Below are 16,766 nucleotides of genomic sequence, written 5' to 3'. Positions count from 1 at the left end.
TTTGCTTTTGTTGCTGTACTTATGGAGTCATAGCCAAAAACTCATTGCCAAGACCAATGTCAAGTAGATTTTCCTTATGTTTTCTTCTAGGAGTTTTATAGTTTCAGCTCTTCTTACATTTAAGTCTTTAAATCATTTCAAGTTAATTTTTGTGAGTGGTGTAAGATAGGGGTCCAATTCAGTCTTTGGCATGTGATTATCCAGTTTTCCCCCAAATCATTTATTGAAGAGACTGTATTTTCTCCAATGAGTGTTGTTGGCCCCCTCATCAAATATTAGTTGACTGTATATGCATGGATTTATTTCTGGGCTCCCAGTTATGTTCCAGTGGTGTATGTGTCTATTTTTGTGACAGTACCATACTGTTTTGATTAACACAACTTTGTAATATAGTTAAGAGGTCAAGAAGTGTGATGCCTCCAGCTTTGTTCTTCCTTATCAGGATTGCTTTGGCTCTTTAGGGTCTTTCATGATTTCATAAGAATGTTAGGAGTTTTTTTCTATTTCTGTAAAAAAATGCCATTAGAATTTTGATAGGGATTGCACTGAATCTATAGATGGCTTTGGGTAGTATGAACATTTTAACAATATTATTTCTTCCAATCCATGAACACAGCATATATTTCTATTTGTTTGTGTTTTCTTCCATGTCTTTCACCAAAGTCTTGTAGTTTTCACTGCACATATCTTCTTCCTTCCTTGGTTGAATTTATTCCTAAAATGTTATTGTTGTTGATGCTATTGTGAACGGGATTGATTTCTTTATTTCTTTTTCAGATATTTTGTTAGTGTTTAGAAATGAAACTGATTTCTGTGTGTTGATTTTGTATCCTGCAGCTTTACTGTATTTGTTGATTATTCCTAACAGTTTTTTGCTGGAGTCTTTAAAATTTTCTATATGTAAGATCTTGACATCTGCAAATAAAGACAATTTTACTTTTTCCTTTCTGATTTGAATGCATTTTATTTCTTTTTTCTTCCCTAATTTCTCTGGCTAAGACTTCCAGTACTACGTTGAATAAGAGTGGGAAGAGTGGGCACACTTGTCTTGTTCCTGATCTTAGAGGAAAAGCTTTCAACCTTCCACTGTTGAGTATGATGTTTGCTCTGGGCTTGTCATACATGCCCTTTATTATGTTGAGGTATGTTCCTTCTATAGCCAATTTGTTGAGAGTTTTTATCATGAAAGGTAGTTGAATTGTATCAAATGCTTTTTCTGTATCTATTGAGATGATCATATGATTTTCATCTTTCATTTTATTAATGTGGTATATCACACTATTTGATTTTTGAGTGTTGAAACATCCTTGCATCTCAGGGATCACAGTGGATAATCCTTTTAATATGATGTTGAATTCGATTTGCTAGTATTTTTTTGAAAATTTTTGCATTTATAATCATCCAGGATATTGGTCTGGAGTTTTCTTATAGTGTCCCTATCTGGCTTTGGTATCAGGGTAATGCTTGCTTCATGTTAGGAGTTTGGAAGTGTTTCCTCTTACATTTTTTGGAACAGTTTGAGAAGGAGTGGCATTAATTCTTTAAATGTCTGGTATAATTCACCAGTGAAATATCTGGTCCTGGACTTTTCTTTATTGAGAGGTTTTTTATTACTGATACAATTTTTTCACTCATTATTAGTCCATTCAAATTTTCTATTTCTTCATAATTCAGTCTTGGTAGGAATTTATCCATTTCTTCTAGGCTGTCTGATTTGTTGGTGTATAATTATTCATAGTACTCTCTTATGATCCTTTGTATTTCTATTATATTATTTGTAATGTCTCCTCTTTTATTTCTGATTTTATTTATTTAGTCTTTTCTCTTTTTTCTTAGTTAGTCTAGCTAAAAGTTTGTCAAAAACCAGCTCTTAGTTTAATTGATCTTTTCTATTGTTTTCCTGGTCTCCATTTCATTTATCCCTGCTCTGATCATTGTTATTTTTTTGATTCTGCTAACTTTGGACCTTGTTTGTTCTTCCTTTCCTAGTACATTTAGGTGTAAAGTTAGGTTGTTTACTTGAGATCTTTCTTTTTTCTTAATGTAGGCATTTATAGCTATAAACATCTCTCTTAGAATTGCCTTTGCTGCATCCCATAAATTTTGGTATGTTTTGTTTCCATTTTCATTTGTTTTAAGATATTTTTATATTTCCCTTTTGACTTAATTTTTGACCCACTGGCTGTTCAGGAGTGTGTTGCTTAATTTCCACATATTTTTTCATTTTCCAGCTTTTCTATTTTTATTGATTTTAGTTTCAGACTGTCTTTTCTCCGTTGTATATTCTTGCCTCCTTTGTTGTAGATTGACTGTAGGTGTGTGGTTTTATTTCTGGGTTGTTTATTCTGTTCCATTTGCCTATATGTCTGCTTTTGTGCCAATACCACGATGTTTTGATTACTGAAGCTTTGTAGTATTATCTGAAGTCTGGGAGGCTTATGCCTCCAGTTTTATTATTTTTCCTCAGGATTGCTTTGGCAATTCTGGGTCTTTTGTGGCGCCATATAAATTTTAGGATTATTTGTTTTAGTTCTGTGAAAAATGTCATGGGTAATTTGATAGGGATTGCATTAAATTCGTATAATGCTTTGGGTAGTATGGCCATCTTAACAATACTAATTCTTTCAATCCAAGAGAAATGGGTATCTTTCCATTTCTTTGAATCATCTTCAATTTCCTTTATCAATGTCTTACAGCTTTCACTGTATAGGTCCTTCACCTCCTTAGTTAGGTTTATATCTAAATATTTTATTATTATTTTTTGATGTGATTTTAAATGGGATTTTTGGGTTTTTTTACTTTCTCTTTCTGGTATTTCATTGTTAGCGTAAAGAAATGCAATATATTTCTGTATATTAATCTTGTATCCTGCAACCTTGCTGAATTCTTTTATTAATTCTAGTAGTTTTTGGTGAAGTCTTTAGGGTTTTCTATATAGAGTATCATGTCATCTATATATAATGACAATTTAATTTCTTCCCTTCCAACTTGGATACCTTTATTTCTTTTTCTTGTCTGACTGCTGTGGCTAAGTCTTCCAATTCTATGTTGAATAGAAGTAGTAAGAGAGCTCCACAAAAAAAAAAAAAAAAAAAGAAGTAGTAGTAAGAGTGGTTGTTCCAGAAATTAACAGGAAGGGTTTCAGCTTTTCACCAATAAGTTTTAAGTTGGCTATAACTTATAGCTAGTTGTTTTAAAAATAAAACCTCTCAATAGTTGGTTTGTCATAAATGGCTCTTATTATGTTGAGATATGTTCCCTCTATACCCACTTTGGTGAGAGTTTTTATCATGAATGAACGTTGAATTTTATCAAATGCTCTTTCTGTGTCTATTGAGATGATCATGCGGTTTTTGTCTTCTCTTTTGTTGATGTGATGTAATGCACTGGTTGAGTTGAGTATGTTGAACCATCCTTGTGACCCTGGAATGAATCCAACTTGATCATGGTGTATGATCCTTTTCATGTACTGTTAGATTCAGTTTGCTAATATTCTGTTGAGGATTTTTGCATCTATATTCATCAAGGATATTCCTCTATAATTTTCTTTTTTTGCAGTGTCTTTCTCTAATTTTGGTTTCAGGGTGATAATGGCTTCATAGAATGACTTTGGGAGTGATCCCTCATCTTTATTCTTTTGGAATAGTTTATGAAGGATAGACATAAATTCTTATTTGTATATTTGGTAGAATTCCCCAGTGAGCCATCTGGTCCTGGGCTTTTGTTTACAGGGAGTTTTGTTTTGTTTTTTTTAAATTACAGATTCTATTTCACTTCTAGTAATCAGTCTGTTCAAATGATCTGTTTCTTCTTGACTCAGTTTTGGCAGGCTATATGTTTCTAGAAACTTGTTCATTTCTTCCAGGTTGTCCAATCTGTTGGCATATAACTGTTCATAGTATTCTCTTATGATGTTTTGTATTTCTGTGGTATTGGTAGTTATCTGTCCTCTTTCATTTCTCATTTTGTTTACTTGGGTCCTCTCTCTTTCCTTCTTGGTGAATCTGGATAGAGGTTTGTCAATTTTATTTATCCTTTCAAAAAACCAGCTCTTAGTTTTATTGATCATTTTTATTGTTTTTATCTCAATTTTATTTATTTCCCCTCTGATCTTTATTATTTCCTTCCTTCTGCTGATTTTGGGTTTTGTTTGTTCTTTTTCTATTTCTTTTAGGTGATAGGGTAGGTTGTTTATTTGATGTTTTTCTTGTTACTTGAAGAGGGCCTGTATCACTACAAACTTCCCTATTAGAACTGCCTTTGCTGCATCCCATAGATTTTTTTTTAACATCTTTATTGGAGTATAATTGCTTTACAATGATGTTAGTTTCTGCTTTATAACAAAGTGAATCAGTTATACATACACATTTGTCCCCATCCCATAGATTTTTGTAAGGCTATGTTTTTGTTTGTCTCAAAATATTTTCTGATTTCCTCTTTGATTTTATCATTGACCCACTGGTCATGATTGATTAGTTTCCATGTAATGTTTTTTTTCCCTGTTTTTCTTTCTGTGGTTGATTTCTAGTTTCTTACCATTGTGGTGAGAAAAGATGCTTGAAATAACTTCTATCCTCTTAAATGTGTTGAGGCTTGTTTTGTGTCTTAGTATGTGGTCTATCCTAGAGAATGTTCCATGCGCGTATGAAAAGAATGTGTATTCTGGGGTTTTTGGATGTAGTTTCCTGTAGATATCAATTAAGTCCAACTGTTCTGTTGTGTCATTTTAGGATCTCTGTTGCCTTACTGATTTCCTGTATGGAAGATTGGTCCATTGATGTCAATATGGTGTTAAAGTATGCCACTATTATTGTATTCCTGTCAATTTCTCCTTTTAAGTCTGTTAGTATTTGTTTTATACATTTAGATGCTCCTATATTGGGTGTATATATGTTAATGAGTATAATATCTTCTTCTTGTATTGACCCCCTTATCAATATCTAATGCCATTCTTTGTCCTTTGTTATAGACTTTGTTTTAAAGTCTATTTTGTCCGATATGAGTATTGCTACCCCTGCTTTTTTATTGTTTTCATTTGCATGAAATATCTTTTTCCACCCCCTTGCTTTCAATCTATGTGTATCTTTCACCCTAAAGTGAGTCTTCTGCAGTAGCATATTATAGATTCTTGTGTTTTTTTATCCAATCTGCCAGTCAATGTCTTTTTTTTTTTTTTTTTTTGTGGTACGCAGGTCTCTCCCATTGTGGAGCACAGGTTCCGGACGCACAGGCTCAGGGGCCATGGCTCACGGGCCCAGCTGCTCCACGGCATGTGGGATCTTCCCGGACCAGGGCACGAACCCGTGTCCCCTGCATTGGCAGGCAGACTCTCAACCACTGCACCACCAGGGAAGTCCTCAAAGTCTTTTAATTGAAGCATTTAGTGCATTGACATTTAAAGTAATTATTGATAAGATGCATTTATTACCATTTTAAACCTTATTTTCCAGCTGATTTTGTAGTTCTTCTTTGTTCCTTTCTTTTTGGTTTTCCTTTTGTGGTTTGATGGTTTTCTTTTGTATTATGCTTGAGTTCCTTTCTTTTTGGTTTTTGTGAATCTGTTGTATGTTTTTGATTTGTGGTTACTCTGGTTTTCAAGTATGTTAACCCAGAACTATATCTGCTTGCTTTAGACTGATAGTCATGTAAGTTCAGACACGTTCTAAAAAATATATACATTTTTTTTTCTCCCCTCTTCTGCATTTTGTGATTTTGATGTCCTATTTTACACCTTCATATTTATCTTTTTGCTGTTAATTTTAGTTATAATTGCTTTAACAACATATTTTTATTGTTTTTTTATCTTTGCACTGGCTTATTTAAGTGATGTTTAATCACTTTATATATCGGCCTTTCCTATTGTGTTTTTCCCTTTCCTATAGATTCTTGCTTCTTTTCTATTTAGAGAAGATCTTTCAATATTTCTTTTAGGTTAGCTTTAGTATTGCTGTATTCTTTTAGTTTCTGTCAGAGAAATTATTTGTTTCTCCTTCTATTTTAAATGATAATATTGCTGGGTAGAGTATCCTAGGTTGCAGGTTTCCCCTTTCAGGACTTTGAATATATATTGCCACTTCCTTCTGGCCTGCAAAGTTTCTGTAGAGAAATCAGCCTATGAGGGTTCCCTTGTAACTGACTCTTTTTCTCTTGCTGACTTTAGAATCCTCTCTTTAACTTTTGCCATTTTAATTATGATATGTCTTGATGTGGGTCTGTTTGGGTTCATCTTGTTCAGAACCCTCTGTGCTCCCTGTACCTGATATCTCTTTCTTTATTTAGGTTTGGGAAGTGTTCAGCCATAATTTCTTCAAATACATTTTTGATCCATTTCTCTTTTTTTTTCCTTTCTGGAACTCCTATTATGTGTAGGTTAGCACACTTCATATAATCCCATAGATCTTGTATGTTTCTTTCATTTTTAAAAAATTTATTTATTTTATTTATTTAACCCGTGTCCCCTGCATTGGCAGGCAGACTCTCAACCACTGCACCACCAGGGAAGTCCTCAAAGTCTTTTAATTGAAGCATTTAGTGCATTGACATTTAAAGTAATTATTGATAAGATGCATTTATTACCATTTTAAACCTTATTTTCCAGCTGATTTTGTAGTTCTTCTTTGTTCCTTTCTTTTTGGTTTTCCTTTTGTGGTTTGATGGTTTTCTTTTGTATTATGCTTGAGTTCCTTTCTTTTTGGTTTTTGTGAATCTGTTGTATGTTTTTGATTTGTGGTTACTCTGGTTTTCAAGTATGTTAACCCAGAACTATATCTGCTTGCTTTAGACTGATAGTCATGTAAGTTCAGACACGTTCTAAAAAATATATACATTTTTTTTTCTCCCCTCTTCTGCATTTTGTGATTTTGATGTCCTATTTTACACCTTCATATTTATCTTTTTGCTGTTAATTTTAGTTATAATTGCTTTAACAACATATTTTTATTGTTTTTTTATCTTTGCACTGGCTTATTTAAGTGATGTTTAATCACTTTATATATCGGCCTTTCCTATTGTGTTTTTCCCTTTCCTATAGATTCTTGCTTCTTTTCTATTTAGAGAAGATCTTTCAATATTTCTTTTAGGTTAGCTTTAGTATTGCTGTATTCTTTTAGTTTCTGTCAGAGAAATTATTTGTTTCTCCTTCTATTTTAAATGATAATATTGCTGGGTAGAGTATCCTAGGTTGCAGGTTTCCCCTTTCAGGACTTTGAATATATATTGCCACTTCCTTCTGGCCTGCAAAGTTTCTGTAGAGAAATCAGCCTATGAGGGTTCCCTTGTAACTGACTCTTTTTCTCTTGCTGACTTTAGAATCCTCTCTTTAACTTTTGCCATTTTAATTATGATATGTCTTGATGTGGGTCTGTTTGGGTTCATCTTGTTCAGAACCCTCTGTGCTCCCTGTACCTGATATCTCTTTCTTTATTTAGGTTTGGGAAGTGTTCAGCCATAATTTCTATACATTTTTGATCCATTTCTCTCTCTTTTTTTTTCCTTTCTGGAACTCCTATTATGTGTAGGTTAGCACACTTCATATAATCCCATAGATCTTGTATGTTTCTTTCATTTTTAAAAAATTTATTTATTTTATTTATTTATTTTTGGCTGCGTTGGGTATTCATTGCTGCGCGTGGGCTTTCTCTAGCTGCGGCGAGCGGGGGTACGCTTCATTGTGGTGTGCGGGCTTCTCGTTGCAGTGGCTTCTCTTGTTGTGGAGCACGGGCTCTAGGCACGTGGGTTTCAGTAGTTGTGGAACGTGGGCTCAGTAGTTGTGCCTTGTGGGCTCTAGAGCACAGGCTCAGTAGTTGTGGCGCCAGGGCTTAGTTGCTCCGTGGCATGTGGGATCTTCCCGGACCAGGGCTCGAGCCCATGTCCCCTACATTGGCAGGTGGATTCTTAACCACTGCGCCACTAGGGAAGCCCTCATTTGTTTTTTCATTTGTCTTTCTGTCTGCTGTTCTGATTGGGTGATTTCCATTATTCTATCTTCCAAATCACTAATTTGTTCTTCTGCATTATTCAGTCTGCTTTTAGCTCATTTTTTATCTCACCAATTGAGTTGTCTAATTTTTATTGTTTCTTCTTTATAGTTTCTAGTTCCTTGTTACAGTGATCTGCATTTCTATTGAAAATCTTTCTTAATTCCTTTAGCATTTTAATTCCCTCCTTTTTGAACTCAGGGGTCTAGTAGACTGAAGAGGTATGTTTCATTAATTGTTTTTTAGGGGATTTCACTTATTCTTTTTATTGAGAGTAGCTCCTCTGTTTCTTCATTTTACTTATATTTCTCTGACTCTATGAAGTTAGGAGAAACAGTTATCTACTGTGGTCTTGGAGGGCTGTTTTTACGTCGGAGCATCACTTTGTAGACTATGTAAGTCTAATATTTTTCCTGTGAGAGCTGTTTTTATAATGGATGCCTGCCACATCTTTCCTCAAGAGTGTGATGGCTGTTATCCCCTTGATAGAAGGTATGACTGGTGTCGTGGTGTCCAATTCCTGCCCTGCATGTTGGGCGGGGCCTCCTCTTTGCTCCGTGGCTGTCACAACCCTGTTGGGGGTGGGGCCTTCTCCCCAGTTGTTTCAGTAGAAGCCCTGAAGGTTGGGTTTGATAAGGCTCTGTTGCCCTTAAGTGTGTGCTCTGTCCCAAGGAGGTGAGTGCTGAAGCAAGAGAGGCCCATGTGGTCACAGTGAACCTATGTACCACCTATTCAGGCGTCCACGGCTCTGCTCAGAAGCAGCCCAAGGTCACATCCCTTTCTCGGTTGTGTTTGTCCCAGACCTAGTGTAAGGCTGGCCCTGGGGATCAGGGCATTGTAGTTGCAGGAATTGAAGTGGTGTGCTGCCACCTGAGACCTAGGCCTCCTCTGTGGTAGGGCTCTCCCAGGGCCTCTCCCCCCAGATTCCAGCTCCAAGCTTTGTGTGAGGTGGGTGGAACTGGAGCACTCCTGCTGGGAAAGGAACCTCTGCACGCTTCTCGCCAGGGCCTGTCCACTGGAGATGTACGATTCTGTGGAAGGTGCCCCCCACTGGTGTGCACACCAATGAAGAAGTCTGCTGCTGCAGGGCCCACCTCCCACCTGCCCCCACTGTGGGAGTGCTGATTATGGGCTCAGGCGTCAGCCCCAGCCCCACAGTGCGTGCACGCACAAAGCCTGCCAATGGAGCAGTGCCCCGCGTGGGCAGGCTAAGTGGAGGGTCCCTATGGTGGGCGCACACCCTGCCATGTGTGCACTAACAACAGGCTCTGAGGTTACGCCTCGACTACACCCCAGGTCCTGGGGGCTGTCTACGCACAGCTAGACCGAGTCCTCTCCCAGGGCTCGTCCACAGAAGCCCAAGTTTCAGCTCCTACCTCCTCTGTGTACTGGCAGCTCCACCCAAAGTGCGTCTCAGGCTGGGAAGTGGGTAAGGTGGCAGCCATCACTGCCAGTCTCTCTGTGCCCTGACTGCTAACGAGCCAGCACACACAGACTCCTCGTGGGCAGAGTCCAGGCGCCCTCCGGCTCCTCTATCTGTCCTGATGGACCTCCCAGCTAGTGAAGGGTTTCCAAGGGTGAGGGGCTGCCCATGCGGGCCTTTCCTCTTTCACAGCTCCCTCCCAGGGGCACCGGTCCTGTCCCAATACCTTTTTTTTTTTTGTCCTACCCAGTTATGCAGGAATCTTTCTTCCAGCTTTGGCTGTATAAGAGATGTTCTACTGGCTTTCAGTTGGTTTTCTGTGAGAATTATTCCACATGTAGATGTATTTTTGATGTGTTTGTGGGGGGAGGTGAGCTCCACGTCCTCCTAATCTGCCATCTTGACCTCCTACTTTAGCATCTCTCTCATATCTTTAGATAAGGGTAAAAATCAGCTTGTACTCCTTTGGTGTCTGCCAGCTGAATAGTGCAAAGAGACATCTACAAGGTGCTACCGGACAGAAAGATGTCAGCTGCCACTAAAAATCCACAAGATAGATATAGTCCAATATAATATTCTGGCTGAGGGGTCAAATTTGCTTATCAGGTGAAATGATACAGATAGAGATTGCATTTTGGTCTTCAAACACAAGTTGAAAACAACTAGGTAATCAGATAACTACGTGGAATGATTGAACACATAACTCAGCTGAAGAAAAGCAAGCATGTGATTTAAATAAAATGAGCAGGCTTAACTCGAAATCACTGTCAAATAATTTAAGAAATAAACTCCACAAATTATAAAAAATTGAATAATATGCCTTTAAAGTCTCCTCTCAAATAAATAGTTTTTATTTCCGTCTTGAAAGTCAAAGTTTCAAGCAGAGAATTCCACTGTGAATTGAACTTGGATAGTCCTAAGGAAGTCATTTGTTTGGTTCCTTAGATTTTCCATTTATGAAGAATATTTGCCCTTCAAGTGAGCATTGCAAAGATGATCTGTGTAAGACATTATTAACGTAGTGTTCATAATGACATTTTCAAGTACAAAGATAAATAGGAATGTTATCCAAGTCACACAGCCTTTGTGAGTCCTATGCTGCTCCACTGGAAGACCCCCATCCAGACGCTAGAAGACTTCTTTACACCTAACCTTCTATGATCACGACAGGTCTTGGAAAACTGATGATTTAAATTCTTAATTTATGTCATTAGATGATAGCAACATAAAATTCAAGAGACCTCAGGCTACACATGATCTTATTTAAAAGCCTTTCCTCTTTTCCATTAGGCTTAGTGTCATTCTCAGACTAAATCTTTAAGTTAAATGAGAAACCCTAATGGACGATGAAGAAAATCAGTAACAGCAAATTGTATCCAAATATAAAAGCATTACATACTTATGATTAAATGTTTAATAAATGATGAACCATTTAATTGAGAACAATCCCATTACGCACACATTATAAACTTTTCTCATAAATCTGTTTCTGAAATACTGCCATTTTATCATGTGCAAATCTTAGAAGCAACTCACATAGGAAAAAACAACAGTCTTGAACAGGTTTTGAAGAATGTAACAGTTTAAATAGGTAGTTATATTTATACATTGGGTGATTATAGTTTATTTTGTTCTTTTACACTTTTTAGAGTAAACAGAACTGTCTCTGCTTCCATTAACTTTAAATGTCATGTTAAGGATGTACAATCAAACTTTTAAGGGGCAAAATTATGAACCACATGGAGGGTGGAGAAAATTGCTTAGGTTAGGTACTGCTTCCAGGCTTTTCTAGAACTACCTGCATGACCTCGGGTTAAGCCCTTCAGTGTTGTGGCCAGATGCCCCATCTTTAAAATCTGGAGGTTTGCCTAGATCTACTCAAGTCACTTTCAGTTCTCAAAATATCCAGTGGCTTAAATTCTGGTTTAATCATGATGTAATGTGAATAATAAACAGGTTTAACGTATTTCAGTTTTGAATTCTGATTTCAAGAATACTTACAGTTAAGGCTGGCGGTCCTGGAGGTCCCAGATCTCCCTAAAATAGATGAAAGAAAAGCTGCAATTACCACTAGTCCCTTTTTGCTCATGTTGTTTATAAATTTTCTGAATGGATCAAAGCAATATCTAGATAAATCTGGAAGAAAAGGAGAATTTTACCTTGATAAAGGTCTCTGCACAATGAAAAATTGATCATGTGCTTTTAGCACTCATGATATAAATATCGCCTTGTGCATCCCCATGCTTTCTGCAGAGGGAGAACTTGTTTTGAAAAGCTAAAATAATCTAGTTTCCATTCTTTTGTCTACTAATCCAAAATTAGAAAGAATATCTCTTCAAATATGGTTACTTGCCAATGGAGCAGCAGAAATAATAAGTGGGTCTCCCCACTTCATGCCTTCCAGCTGCGAGAAGCAGCCCCACTGCCTCTTTTAAAGCTTTGCTGAACTGGCCTTGCACTTGCCAACAGTTGTATGAGACTTTGCCTATTTTCACGTATTTTTAAATACTAACGTTGCTTTGCTGACCTATGTGAATACAAATTACCAGGTGGATATATTGACAAACTATTCAAAATCTAAAAAATATGGTTAATCTAAAAGTTTATCATTTTCCAATTTATAAATATGTCACCTATATGCTTTATTGTATCAGCATCCCTATTTATTTCATGAGAACTCTTAGTCATTAAGATCAAGCATCACTGGGAAAGGCAAGACAGGGGTAAAGGATTAAGAAGTACAAACTACTAGGCATGAAATAAATAAGCTACAAGGATATACTGTTCAGCACAGGGAATATAGCCAATATTTTACAATAACTTTAAATGGAGTATAATCTATAAAAATTTTGAATCACTATGCTGTACAACTGAAACTAATATAATATTGTAAACTAACTATACCTCAATAAAAGAAATTAAGTTTTTTTAAAAGGTAAGTCTTAGAATGTTAAATTTACAGACTCTTAGGGACCCTCCATCTCATCAAAACCCCTCATTTTGCAGACAAATAAATTGAATCCCAGAGTGCCGTTGGTGAACTGAATAAAGTCATTGCTTAAAAAAAAGTCAAGCATCACTGCCATAATCCCCCTTCAAATGGACACGGTGGAACCAACACCATGTGGCATGGGGCACTGGCATGCTGTATTCTCGTGTTGGGAGTATCTCTATGACGTTCTCTTTTTTGATCTAACATTATCACCTCAAAAGTGAGGACTTAGCCTTGTGTAATCATTATTTGGGGAACACCTGAATAAAAATAACCGATAGCTGTTAAAGAACATTGATGTAGCTTAAATCAGTCACTGGGGACCAATTTGCAAAGTCAATTTTCATGTAGAGGTAAATATTGAAGATAGACAAAGATTTCCAAATGTGCTGAGAATGGAGAACAAAATACAGTGCAAAACGTCTACACGTACAATTGTCATCAAACTAGTATCATCCAAGGACCTTACTCAAAACAACTTTTGCTTTTACTATCTCATAATTCTCTTTTCAAGGTCCCTGCCAATAGGCCACTATAAAATGACATACGAGAAAAGGTGTTAGGAAATGGGGCATTTAGATTAAGACTGAGATGCACAGTTAGCCTCCTTCCCTGCAAAGGCCGCCTGCTTCACCATCGTGGTAGCAGCTCAGTGCTATTGGCAAAGGTCCCCAGTACAGAACATGGCTACTAATTTGGTGACGCAATACTTAATGCTGTTAAGCAAGGGAGAGAAAAGGGAAATCTTATAAACACAAATTAATGTCGACTCGCAATTGTGCATTTAATCTCCTCAAACTAATTAAATGAACCACAAGGCTTTTCTTCTTGTTCAGATGCTTTTAACATAACAGTCTTTGGTGAATTTTAACAAAATTAACTTTTAGCAGTTAAACAGTATCAATGAAAAGTCACTTCATAGGTTCTCAGGGTTCTCTTAAGAAAAGATTGGCACTTTCCTGGGTGAATACGGTACCTTTTCTCCTTTGGGGCCAGGTGGACCATGAGGACCCACGTCACCTTTCAAACCCTGTGCAAAGAACACAGCTAATGTGATTTCTATATACAGTTCACAGAAAGCTTGAATTTCTAACAAGTCATTGGTCGCAAAATAAATCATAATTTACTGAACTCCCAAATCCCATCTTCAGTGTGTAGTGTAGAAAAACTGGCTCTAAAATGATATACAACATCTGCGCTGTGGTGGGTACAGATACATTAAATCAGTGTGAGGCCGCAATACTGCATATTTGTGCAACTTTGCTTCCTGCTAAAATTACATTAATTCACCATCTGGGAGAACATCATTTAGATCTATATGAGCTTCTAAGTATCCACTTTGGCTTAAATTTGTAGATGTTGTAAATACCTCTGATTTAGCATTGATTCGGCCTTTATAAAGCTTGCCCCCCAAATTCAAGATTTAAATCAAAAACATTTTTTCATCTCTATCGAGAAATCTAATTGTGGGGGGGGGGGAAGGGATGAAGGATGTATTCTTTTCCCATCCCTCACAAAGCTGGAGCTAAAATGCAATGTCTCTCCTGTTTTAAAGTCTGGTTTAGTTCTCTAACTCCTATTTCTTTTTTTACCTGGATTTATAAAGCTATCAAATAAAACTATATAAGACATAGCATATCAGATAAATATATTCATGAGTCTTCTGGACTCTTGGGTGTTTCAGTAGGTATTTGGTTGATCTGATTCAGAAATGACAGCTGTCAGGAACACAATAGATTTCACTGGAGATCAGTGCTACAGTTGAATGTATTCACAGTGTAAACAGAAAGAAAATTAGATAGACATGTCCCAACTGTAAGGTAAATAGGAAAAAATATCTTTTCTCATCCTTAATTTAACACATTGGGTGAGGGAAGAACAATAATGGAAAAAAGAAATATTCTGAAGCCACAGAATGCACAGTAAATCCAAGCATCTTACTGTTCCTAGCTGAGGCATCCAGCTCTTACTGCTCTGACATTTTGTAGTGAATAAACAATGCCAAATGCATCACTTGTAGCTACTCGATGTAGAAGCTGAGGATGAATTTAAAGGAACAAAAGTAAACGAGATATTTTAAATAATCTTGTTACAAAGAATATGTGAAAACTGTAGCCTTATACTTTAAGAAAAAAAATTTAATGGGTGAAAACATCTATTCAATCATTGGTTAAAACAAACACCTTTGTGGTGCATAAACAACTTTGTGGATAAAATTCATAGCTATGTTCCTTCCATCATTACCTCCAGGTATTTATAGAACAAGGATGAGTGAAAAATTAAATCATATTTGAGATGTGATATTCTCTTTATTATTTGAAATACCCATTCTTTCCCAAATCAAGCAACACATACTCTATTTATACATGCCTCTGGAGTGAAACTTGGCATCAACATATTCTGAACGCTTGTGGAAAGAAAACGGCTATTTCTGTGATTACGGTTTACTCTTAGTTCGCTCATGCATTTATTCAGTAGACATTTGCTGGATACCCTTTGTGCAGTCACCCCTACAGTTGACAGATCTGTACTGCCCGATAGGTGGCCCGGGGCCTCATGTAGCTTTTCACCCTTGAAATGTGGCTAGTCTGAATGGAAATGTGCAATACCATCGGGTTTTCGATATTTGGTACAAAAAAGAATGTACAGTGGCTCATTAATAATTTTTCTGTTGATTATGTATTGAAAAGATAACATTGTGGATATGGGATTAAATAAGATATATTACTAAAATTAGTTTCACCTGTTTCTTTCTACTTTTTAAAATGTGGCTATAAGAAAGTATAGTATATTTACCTTTGTCTTGAAATTGTAATATTAGATTTTAAAATAGAATATATAATATATTATACTTTATTTGTACTAGAGAGTGTTATTGAGAGACACAAAAAAGAACAGGAAGTTGACAAAGACTCCCTCCTTAACGAAACTTGAGCCAGGCCTCAATTTCGGCCCCATCCTGTCTGTCTTTGGCTTGCTTGGCCCAGTTTTAGCAAGAATCTTGTTCAGTCAGTTTAGAAAGAATTCCCCAGCCCTGATATCTGATCAAGTCCCTCATCGCCCTCTTTGATGCGTAAGTCTTTGGTGTGCCTTTAGCAAGAATCGTGTTAAGGCAGTTTAGAGAAAATCCCCCAGCCTTGATGTCTGCTCTTAGTAATATTCCATTCGCTGACTACATCGCTCTACTCCTTTGCTACAAATTCCCACTCTTCCTTGTTGCAGAGTTGAGCCCAATCTCTCTTCCCTATTGCAATAATCTTGAATAAAAAACTTTCTTTACCATTTTAACAAGTATCATTATAATTTTTTCGATAACAAAGTCAGGATTCCTGCCCCAATGGAATTCACGTTATAGAGGAGGGTGACTGACAATGAACAGGTCCACGGGCTGAATGTGATGGGTGCGGGGCAGAGGCTGCTATTTCAGTGAGGGTAGTGGTTGAAAATGGCCTCGGGGGAGAGGGGATGTTTGTTTCACAGGATCCAGTCATGCAGTGATCCTGGAAAAAAGTGTTGGGGCAAGCGGAGGGACGGGTGGGTGAGGCAAAGCAAGCACAAAAGCCCTCTAGGTGGAAGAAGTGTCATGAGCAGGTAAGGGGGAAAAGAGCAGGAGATGAGGTCAAGGTTAGTCAAGGGTCACAGCACATAGAGAACTGTAGGCCATGGAGAGAAGGATGGGTTTTGTTCTAAGTGCAAGGGGAAGCCACTTAGGGTTTTAGCCTAGAAATGGCATGATTTGACTGTGTTTCCAAAAAAAGATAGTTTTAGCTACAACATGAAAGTAGATTGTACACAGCAAGAGCAGAAGCAGAAAAGGGGGTCTCACAGCTTTGCAGGCAAGAGAGCAAGATGGCTGAGGGTGTGGATGGACTTGCAGAAACGCTGGTGTAGGGCCAGGGAAAGGGAGGTACCAAGGCTGATGTGTACTTGGCTTAAGCGACTGGCTATTCCACTCACTGACCACATCTCTCTATTCCTTGGCCATAAATCCCCACTCATCCTTGTATTCAAAGTTGAGCCCAATCTCTCTTCCCTATTGCAACACTCAAATTGGGATAATCTTCAATTAAAAGCCTTCTTTACCATTTTTAAAAACCCTCAGGAGAAAAGATTTGCAAATGAAGCAACTGAAAAAGAATTAATCTCCAAAATTTACAAGCAGCTCATGCAGCTCAATATCAAAAAAACAAACAACCCAATCCAAAAATGGGCAGAAGACCTAAATAGACATTTTTCTATTAAAGATATCAGATTGCCAACAAACACATGAAAGGATCCTCAACATCACTAATAATTAGAGAAATGCAAATTAAAACTACAATGAGGTATCACCTCACACCAGTCAGAATGGCTGTCATCAAAAAATCTACAAACA

The 16,766-nt window shown here is 37.1% G+C and overlaps 1 protein-coding gene across 1 annotated transcript in view; it reads right to left on the bottom strand.

The window, feature by feature from the left end:
• COL19A1 (collagen type XIX alpha 1 chain) overlaps positions 1 to 16,766 on the bottom strand; it is a 342,743-nt gene that overhangs the window by 186,456 nt on the left and 139,521 nt on the right. Inside the window, exons 12-13 of the mRNA XM_028494726.1 lie at positions 13,368 to 13,421; positions 11,401 to 11,436 (exon numbers count right to left, since the gene is read on the bottom strand). Coding sequence (XP_028350527.1) covers positions 11,401 to 11,436; positions 13,368 to 13,421 — 90 coding nt within the window. The remainder of the gene's footprint in view (positions 1 to 11,400; positions 11,437 to 13,367; positions 13,422 to 16,766) is intronic.

This window comes from Physeter macrocephalus, chromosome 10, assembly GCF_002837175.3.
Source record: "Physeter macrocephalus isolate SW-GA chromosome 10, ASM283717v5, whole genome shotgun sequence".
NCBI classification, from domain to species: domain Eukaryota; kingdom Metazoa; phylum Chordata; class Mammalia; order Artiodactyla; family Physeteridae; genus Physeter; species Physeter macrocephalus.
The sequence above is the reverse complement of the archived record's forward strand: the minus strand, read 5'-3'. Positions and strand labels throughout refer to the sequence as shown.